At 37.5% G+C, this 9,704-nt stretch overlaps 1 protein-coding gene across 1 annotated transcript; it reads left to right on the top strand.

Moving 5' to 3' along the window:
- The first annotated feature begins 1,448 nt into the window (after positions 1-1,448).
- On the top strand, positions 1,449-9,312 carry LOC149014586 (eukaryotic translation initiation factor 3 subunit B-like). The gene is given in 13 exon segments (XM_089155102.1): positions 1,449-1,587; positions 1,832-1,958; positions 2,046-2,286; positions 3,050-3,196; positions 3,574-3,702; positions 6,608-6,736; positions 6,820-6,903; positions 6,986-7,110; positions 7,193-7,391; positions 7,472-8,004; positions 8,310-8,418; positions 8,701-9,018; positions 9,020-9,312. Coding segments are annotated over 12 exon segments (2,175 nt in total). The 5' UTR covers positions 1,449-1,587; positions 1,832-1,836; the 3' UTR covers positions 9,059-9,312.
- Positions 9,313-9,704: the final 392 nt, after the last annotated feature.

Here is a 9,704-nt window from a genome sequence, read left to right as displayed (position 1 = left end):
GTCATCTTGGGCTTGGGGGCATTTTAGTTGGGAAAGTACTACAAAGGGTTATGTGGAGGTGGGTTTGGTGAGCACTTCATTTTGGGAAGATTCTTGGTTGTGTTCTCGTGGATTTAGGTGAACATCGGGATTTGAGAGCTATTTGCTAGGGTTGGGGAATTGATTGATCAAGAGACTAGAAAATGGAAGTCTCATTTAGTTCTTCAAACCTTTCATGTTGATGATGCGAAGAAATCTTGAAAATACAATTAGGTCTTTTTCAATTGGAGATGACTTATTTGGGGTGCAAATAGGTGGGATCTTCACTACTAAGAGTGCTTATCACCTCCTCACCATGTCGGACCATTTGATCGGGGTATCAAACCTCTCGGTTCGGATGGATGTGGAAATGTTTGGGTCGTTGCCGGGTGCGTATTTTATTTGGAGGGCCTGTTCTGCATTGAGACGGAGTTAATTTAGGGAGAAATGGTGGGATATCTTGTCCAAGATGTGGATTATCCGAAGAGCGAGATCATATAATTATGGATTGTGCATTTGCAGGTGTTTGGTTTGGGTGATTTCTCATATATCCCTCCATTATTGAACCCGGTTTACTAAGTTTGTGTCGATTGGTTAAAATTGGATAGTGAAGGTCAAAAGAAAGGCACCGAGTGGTTTAGCCGCACTAATTTGTTGGAACTTATGGCTGTCTCGTAATGATCTCATCTTCAATGGAGTGAATTGACACCATCCTGGTGTTCGAGGCTCTCGCTGGTTTGAGATCTTTGTGTTCAACTTCTTTCGGTTGCTTGATATTGGGTGATGAGAGGGAGGAGTAGGTGGTCTGCCTTTGGTGGGGTTGTTAGATTCGTGCGGCTAGGTAGGATCGGGGTGGGTTTTTATCGAGTTGTGAGGTTGTGTGGCGTGTCTATTTGGCTTGGGTGCTTGGAGGCTCTAGGTGGGGTTACTTGGTGTTTGGGGGGTTCGGATGATTGGCCGAGATCGATTGTTTGCAACTTTACAATGTTCTTGAAGACAAGATTCAAACCCTGTTTGTGTGGCATTTGATGGGATATTGTACTTAGCTAGAATTTGTGGTTGATTTCTTTTCTCTCAGGGAGACTACGGTGCTGACTCTCTGACGGGGTGTCTCTGGAGGTTTGTCTTTTCACTACGGATTTCGGCTTTGTGTGGTATTCTACTTTTGTTTCGTTGTGTGTGTTTAAAAAAAAAAAATATAATATTTTTTTTTTTTTTTTTTTTTTTTTTTTTTTTTTTTTTTTTTTTTTTTTTTTTTTTTTTTTTTTTTTTTTTTTTTTTTTTTTTTTTTTTTTTTTTTTTTTTTTTTTTTTTTTTTTTTTTTTTTTTTTTTTTTTTTTTTTTTTTTTTTTTTTTTTTTTTTTTAAAAAAAAAAAAACCCCCCCCCCCCCCCCCGCCTCCCCCTTTTCTTTATCCCCCCCCCCAAATAACCCCCCCGGCTCTTCCTTTCGCTTTCTCCGTCGCCTGAGAGTTTTCTCCATCTAAGCTCGATGCAGCCATACAACTCTTCTTCTTCTCCGTGATTGCAGCGTGGAAAGCCCAGAAGACGACGCTGTCTCTTCTCCGGTGGTAATCTTTTCTGTTAATCATTCTGTTCTAGTCAGTCAGCTGCCTGAAAAAGTTAGAATGCCGAAAAGGTTTAACTTTGAAGAACTAACTAAAACCCTGTCCAATCCAATGCTGTTGCAGCCATAGAACAGGGAACCCCAATCAATATAAACAAAAAATGCTTTGGCTTCCTCCACTTTGCCTCTGAAGGTGACCGATTTTCTCTTATCCAATTTTTTGTTTCACTTGATTTTGTTTGGTACAGAAAATATGGCAACGCTAGTTTCTATGGCGGATATAGAAGCTAAGGCTATGGATCTCGGAATTGATCTCGCTACAGTAGATTTAGAAGCTATAAAGCTACCTCCTGGTGAGGATTTTGGTGTAAAAAGGTAATTAGCCCTGGTCCTCACTGCAGCTATTTTTGTAGTTTTTGTTTCATTTCAGTGATTGTAGTCTTTCTCTCTTCTTCTCTGCAGTGATGATGATCTAGAAATTCTTAACGAGGAAACGCAAGAATTCGAAACTGGCTATGGGAATATTATTGTTGTTGATAATCTCCCCGTGGTTCCACCGGAGAAATTCGAGAAACTTGAAGGAGTTGTCAGGAAAATTTACAGTCAAATCGGTGTTATTAAGGATGATGGGCTTTGGATGCCTCTAAATCCTGATACAAACAAGACGTTAGGTTACTGCTTTATTGAGTTCAACACTCCTCAGGTATCAAAAGGCTTACATTTTGTGTGGTATTATGCTTTTAGATATTTGAGAAGTTTGTAGATTTGAGAACTAAGTTAATTGTGAATTTGAAAGAAAAGGGGGAAAAAACTTTTTTCTATTGCCTTGCAGATAAGGCTGTCTTCATGGTGTACATGAGTGATATAATCCATATTGAAGGAACTAAAAGAGCTAGGGGTAGACCTAAGATAACCTTAGGAGAAGTGGTGAGAAAGGATAGGTATAGCTTAGGCCTTGTATCTAGCATGGTCTCGAATGGAACTGATTGGAGGGCAAGAATCCATGTAGCCGACCCCATTTAGTTGGGACAAGGCTTATTGTTGTTGTTGTTGTTGTTGTTGTTGTTGTTGTTGTGTTGTTGTTCTAACTTGGCTGTTAATCTTCCTGTGCAATACCACAGAAATTAATGCCTATTGGGAAACAGGTTTTATATTGATAGTAAACTGTTTAAAACCGTAAGAAAAAAAAGATTTAGGTGTCAAGGGGCTATTGATTGGATGGGTGGCAAAGGCATTTTCCTGCTTCCCTTGGACTCAACATGGTACCAGGGTATAAGTGGTTAGGCATGCATTGATATATGATTTGAAGCAGATCAGCTGTACAAATTGAAGTCATGTTGTTCTTCTTGTTGAACATTCATGTGATGCTTTGTGGTGGAATTTACCCTTTTCTTTCTTTTATTTTCAGTTTCTACTTGCACTTTTAAATGACTCTAATGTATTCATTCTTTGTATTGCTCTTGTAGGAGGCTGAGCTGGCTAAGGAGAAGACACATGGATATAAGTTGGACAAGGCACATATATTTGCTGTGAACTTGTTTGATGACTTTGAAAAATTCATGAAAGTTCCAGATGAATGGGCTCCTCCTGAGATAAAACCATATACACCTGGGGTAATTCTTGATTCTTCTGCTTCTTAATAATATCCTCATCCTGATTATGCTTATATTCTGAGCCCTGATTTTCAGCTAGCATATTTTTATCAAGATATGAAATTCAGATGTTTGTGAGCAATTGAACTTTATTAGGCTTGATGAGTCTTAGTGTACCCTTTTTTTGGTTTTTGTTTTTGTTCTCTCTATCCAACTCTCTCTTGTAAGAGAGGTGAAGTAGAAAACATGGTTTAGGACATTTAAAGAAAATTTTCTGGTTCACATTCAGTCTCTCCCTCTCTCTCACTTTTTCTGTCTCTATTATTTTATTTTATTTTTTAAATTGGCAAAAAAACCATGGGACTCTAAATATTTATTATATAATGTGCTTGGTGCAGGAAAATCTTCAAAAATGGCTTACAGATGAAAAAGCTCGGGATCAGTTTGTAATTCGTGCTGGATCAGACACTGAGGTGTTATGGAATGATCCTAGACAACTTAAGCCAGAGCTTGTTTACCGTCGGGGTGTAAGTGGTTTCTTTAACAAAGTTCTTGTTTCTCATAAATAGAACTTCAGTAATTGTGGATATATTTAATATGTCTGGAAAGATTGCGAACTTGTATTTTGGAGTTTACATATTATTATCTTTGTGTATTGTCAGCCTTTAAAAGGAATATAAACCATTTAAAAAAATATCATACGCACAATCTCCCGTTCAAACTCATATATGGTATTAACACTGCCATTGTTTTTGTGTATCATCAGTGTTGTAAGGTTGTTAGTGCCGGAAGCAGCAAGAAGTTATCCCTCTCTATAATGCGAAGAAGGGGGTTGGGGAACAAGTAGCATGAACTCTAGAAGTCTCTTATGCAGGATCCCAAAACAAATCTCCTCTTAGAAACCCTAGAATCGACTGAGAACTCAGACATCTCAGAAAAAAACAACTCAGAAACAATAGCTGGTAGGAAGGATCAGAATTATTTAGAAGATGGGGATGATCCAATGAGTGGTTTTGGAAGCAATTTAGAAAAGAATATTCTCAAGGTCTGATAACAGTAAAACTTAATTTCTATTCAATCAACAGAATGCTTGAAACTTAATTAGACATCAAACTTTGAAATTTAATTCCTAAGATATTGAAACAATCCATTTATAAGATTAGAAGAAACTTTTGAAATCCCACTTCTGAAATAAAGAGAACTAGTTAATTCCTAAGATATTGAAACAATCTATTGATAGGATTAAAAGAATCTTTTGAAATACCAATTCTGAAATAAAGAGAACTGTAAAAAGAGTGATTTTTAAGTACCTACTTAGCATGATTTATCGGATACAGTTTAACCAAGTTCAGTTGAGAGCGTGGGATGGCCATAAATCTCCAAAGGTCAAGGAATGGATTGTATAAAATCAGGAGTTGTATATATAGAAATAAGGAAAGAAAACCGAGATTCCACTGGCTTGATTAAAGTAAAATTAACTCTCATGTGGTCCTAATTGATAATAAACAATCTCATATGACCTCTAAGAATTTTGGGGCCAAGGTGTTCAATTCCTGATTGCAACTGGGTTACACAAAAAATTAGTATTAAATCCTTGTTTATTTACGTTTATCATGGATGTTTTAACTGGGCCTTGTAAGATGAGGTTCCTTGTTTTATGCATTTTGCTGATGATATTGTTTTGGTAGATGACACATAACCTGGGATTAATGCCAAGTTAGAGCTATAGTGATCAACTTTTGAGTCAAAGGGTTTTAAACAAAGTAGAATGAAGACGGAATATCTAGTCCACACTTTGGTCATGTTAGACAGATAAAGAAGTGGTGGAACTTGATGAAAGAGATTTTGCAAAGGGATTATCTTAAATACCTTTGCTGATGCAGTGAAGAATATCCAAAAGGGTCATGTTGGCTTTGAAATACTTAATTTTGGACCATGTGTGGGTTTGATACCAAGGCATAAACTTAAAAAATTAAAAAGTTATTGGTAATGAATTTGAAAAAAGTTATAGTTCACATAAATAGTAGCTGGACCGTTCAAAGGAACTCTATGCAAGTTACTGTCCAGTTGAAAGTGATTTGGGTGCCTGATATGCAAAGTTGCTGTGAAGATTAGGTCCTAGATGTTGATGGACTACTGTGTTAGAAGCTTACATTAGTTTATTGTTTATTTTCAGTTGTAGCAAGTTAGCAGTTTCTAATTTTATATTCAGAAGCTAGGCCTAGATTTTAGTTAGTAGTTTCTATTTTCTTACCTTCTAATTCTTGAGATGTTTTATTTTGTGAAGCTTAGCCAAGCTATAAGCCTATAAGTAGGCTTCACCAGTTGTGCTTGAATTAAGAAATGGTTAATGGAATTTCTGTTGCTTTCTTGTTAGTGTGGTTTTAGATGGGGCAGGTTACAGGAGTTGCAGTGTGATGTGGTGGTTGTAGAATAGAGGACAGGGCTGGGGTTGCAGGGATGGGAAGGTTCGGGACAGGATGCAGGCTTGGTTGTTGCTGTGGTGATTGTGATGGATGGGAGCCCTGTCCAGTAAAGGGTGAGAAAAAAAAGAAGAAGAGTAAAGAAACCCTTCTTTACTTCAATGGGAGATTGAATTGTAATACCCCAATGGGAGATTGAATTGTAATTTATTTCTAATGTTTAGGTACAGTTTGTTTTTGGGCCAATGACGAACAACAGACTAACACCATCAGTCGGAGTGGGTCTAGGTGTAATTGGGGAATTGCAGGGAAGGAATCAGTGACTATGGCAAACCATAGGTAGTTTTTTTTCTAAACTCAACTGTCTAGATCTGACTGAGAAGCCTTATATTGGTTATATTGACTGAAATATGAACTCTAATTGTCTAAACTCAACTGTCTAGATCTGACTGAGAAGCCTTATATTGGTTATATTGCCTGAAATATAAACTCTAATTGTACTTTGAAAGCTGAGAACTAACTCCTAGTGTGGATAGTTCTGTAATGTCTTTGAAATAAAAAAATAACTAATTTCTCACTATTCCTGATTGAATTAGGAGTGATATTTAGCTGCTACTAATTCTACTCCATTATGCATACCTTGCAAGTTCGCTTTAAGAGGCATGAAGTGGCCCGTGACAATGAAATCAGATGGTATCAAAGATCCAGTACATAACCCAACCAAGGCAGATGTAAAGAAAAAGCCAGTCTCCATTTATGTGATTAAGCAACCATAGTTTCTGATCTCCCACTTAAAAAATATTCAATTGATTGTAGCAAAGAATCCTGTAGAGCTTTCTCTTCTGTCTAGTTGTATTAAGCAACCCCCTCTGTTAATCTTCTCTTTCTTGTGCAAGTAGTTGGATTTTACATTGTTTGATAATTGTTTCTTGGGGATGTTATTTAGGATCATTTCTTTTGTTTACACCACATAAGCTATATGATTGATTATACCTGAGTTTGTTTGCAGTACTGGACCGAAAGCTTTGTTCAATGGTCCCCTATTGGGACATACTTGGCCACAGTGCACAGGCAGGGTGCTGCTGTTTGGGGTGGGGCCACTACATTTAACCGTCTCATGCGTTATGCTCATCCCCAGGTGACCTGTTGTTTATCATTCCTGTTGTCCAGTTGGTGTCTAGCTTTTGCTTAATAGTATTGCTTCAATGGAATTGAGTGCAGGTTAAGCTCATTGATTTCTCTCCCGGAGAGAAATATTTGGTTACATACAGCAGTCATGAACCGAGTAATCCTCGTGATACCCATGTAAGACATTCTTATGATTCATATTGATTATTTTCATGCAACGATTTTTCTGGTATGTTTACATTTTGTTTTCAATGTGTAGAGGGTTGTCTTGAATATCTTTGACGTGAGAACTGGAAAAGTCATGAGGGATTTTAAGGGGAGTGCTGATGAATTCGCAACTGGTGGCACGGGGGGTGTCTCTGGAGTGTCGTGGCCTGTCTTTAGGTGATTTATTTTAGATGCCGTATATATATGTGACTATGGTGAAGTGGAATCTCTCATCAACTCTTATAGTTTACTCTTGCAGGTGGGGAGGCGGGAAAGATGACAAATATTTTGCTAGGATTGGGAAAAATCTTATCTCTGTTTATGAAACAGAGACGTTCACTCTTATTGACAAGAAGTCCTTGAAAGTTGAAAATGTGATGGATTTCTGTTGGTCACCTACAGATCCCATATTGGCACTCTTTGTTCCAGAGCTAGGTGGTGGGAACCAACCTGCCAGGGTGAGTAGAGAATATAATCTGAAGCAACATGGTTATTTTTGTCATCTTGATTCTTTCTGTCTTATATTTTCCATCCACAGGTCAGCCTTATCCAAATTCCTAGCAAGGAAGAACTGAGGCAGAAGAACCTTTTCAGTGTTAGTGATTGCAAAATGTATTGGCAAAGCAATGGAGACTACCTTGCTGTTAAGGTTGACCGGTATACTAAAACTAAAAAGAGTACATATACTGGATTTGAGCTTTTCCGCATAAAGGAAAGGGACATACCCATTGAGGTTTTGGAGCTTGAAAATAAGAATGACAAAATTGTTGCTTTTGCATGGGAACCCAAAGGGCATAGGTTTGCTGTTATACACGGAGACAGCCCCAAGCCTGACATAAGCTTCTATTCTATGCGGAGCGCTCACAACTCAGGACGTGTCTCGAAGCTCACTACCCTCAAAGGCAAACAGGCTAATGCACTTTACTGGTCTCCTTCTGGACGCTTCATTATCCTTGCAGGGTTGAAAGGCTTCAATGGACAGTTGGAATTCTATAATGTTGATGAGCTTGAGACAATGGCAACAGGAGAGCATTTCATGGCAACTGACATTGAATGGGATCCAACTGGAAGGTAAAACAGGGTTTGTTGTTCTGTAGTTGTGAATATTACAAATGTCAATCTTGCAACAATTATTTATTTAATGAAACATCAATTTATTTCATGAATTTTGAGGGAAGCATATCGTATTGTCTCTTCAGGAATATGATGTATTCATTTACTTTCACCACTTTTGCATTGTGATACAAACTGATCAAACTTACAAACTGATCAGATTTTGCTAGTTTCTTAATTTCAAGTATTCAGGAGTGACTGTTTTATTTGTTACTACTCCCTTTTTCCTATCATAACTGTTTGTTCTCCTTTGCTGACTGTAGATATGTTGCAACATCCGTTACTTCAGTTCATGAAATGGAGAATGGGTTTAATATTTGGTCCTTCAATGGGAAGCTTCTATACCGGATTTCAAGGGACCATTTCTATCAGGTAGAGTAATGACTATCAGAGTCAAATATCCTTTATGGCTTTATACGAATATTAATATTTTATTATATGTCATGCCTACAGATTTGGTATAGGGAGTTCATGTGTGACTATTTTATGAATTTGTCAGCCACTTGTTGATTTAATTCATTATAGAGATTAACTTCCACCATCTTCCTCCCACACCTTTCCTGTGTATAGCTGCTATACCTTTGCTAATTTTGTACTTTCTGTGTTCTGTTTATTTATGTATTGTTTTTTTTCTCATCCTCTTTGATTGTTTAGTTTTTGTGGCGGCCAAGGCCTTCATCCTTCCTAAGTCCAGAGAAAGAGGAAGAGATTGCAAAGAACCTCAAGAAATACAGCAAGAAGTATGAAGCTGAGGACCAGGACGTCTCATTGCTTTTGAGTGAACAAGATCGGGAGAAACGGAAGATGCTTCAAGAGGAATGGGATCACTGGGTCCAGGAATGGAAGAAGTACCATGAAGAAGAGGCGGAGATGCGGCAGTCATTGAGGGATGGGGAAGCAAGTGATGAGGAAGAGGAGTATGAAGCCAAAGAAGTTGAAGTAGAAGAAGTGTTGGATGTAACAGAAGAAATCTGTCTCATATGATTTTGAGCAGAATGCGAATAACATCTAAGACACAGGTACCTTGGTGCTCTTCAGTTGTTAGAACGGCAGCCACAGTCTTGAGTTCCTCAGCTTTGTTTAGGGTGGTTAGGTGCTTTGTTGAAGGCATGTATGGTGCTTTGAATCAAGTAACAAGATTGGTCGCTTACCTCTATAAATTTTGCTCTAGGTCAAATCCTTTGATTCTATCAAATGTTAAATGAGTCTTAAATGTGCTCCAATTCAAATCCTTTGATTCCATCAAATGTTAATTGAGTTTCTAATCCTTGTGTTCTTATGTTGATACTTAATAGTTATAATTAATTCTGTTTTAAGGCTGGCCAATAACATGGTGGATACCCTGACAAGGAGGGTTTTAATTCTGACGCTTTACTTGTACCAATTCTTTCTCAATGAATACTTGTTTTATCAGGGCTTTGTTTTTGCATTAATTTGAATTACGATGGCGTTTACATTAACCTCATTTTTTATCAGAGAGAATTCTTCTTCATCATCATTATTGTTTCTGGTTAAAGATTAATATTCTTAACAAAGTATCATCGGAGTTTGTGGATAACCCTATTATTATTATTATTATTATTATTATTTTTCTTCCAACAATAACCCTATTATCATTCGAAAGCAAATAGCTGAGTTCTCTGTTTGCTAAAATAAAT

This window comes from Hakea prostrata, chromosome 5 (genome assembly GCF_041222555.1).
Source record: "Hakea prostrata isolate BN-2017 chromosome 5, UWA_Hpros_2, whole genome shotgun sequence".
In the NCBI taxonomy this organism is placed as follows: Eukaryota; Viridiplantae; Streptophyta; class Magnoliopsida; order Proteales; family Proteaceae; genus Hakea; species Hakea prostrata.
The sequence above is the reverse complement of the archived record's forward strand: the minus strand, read 5'-3'. Positions and strand labels throughout refer to the sequence as shown.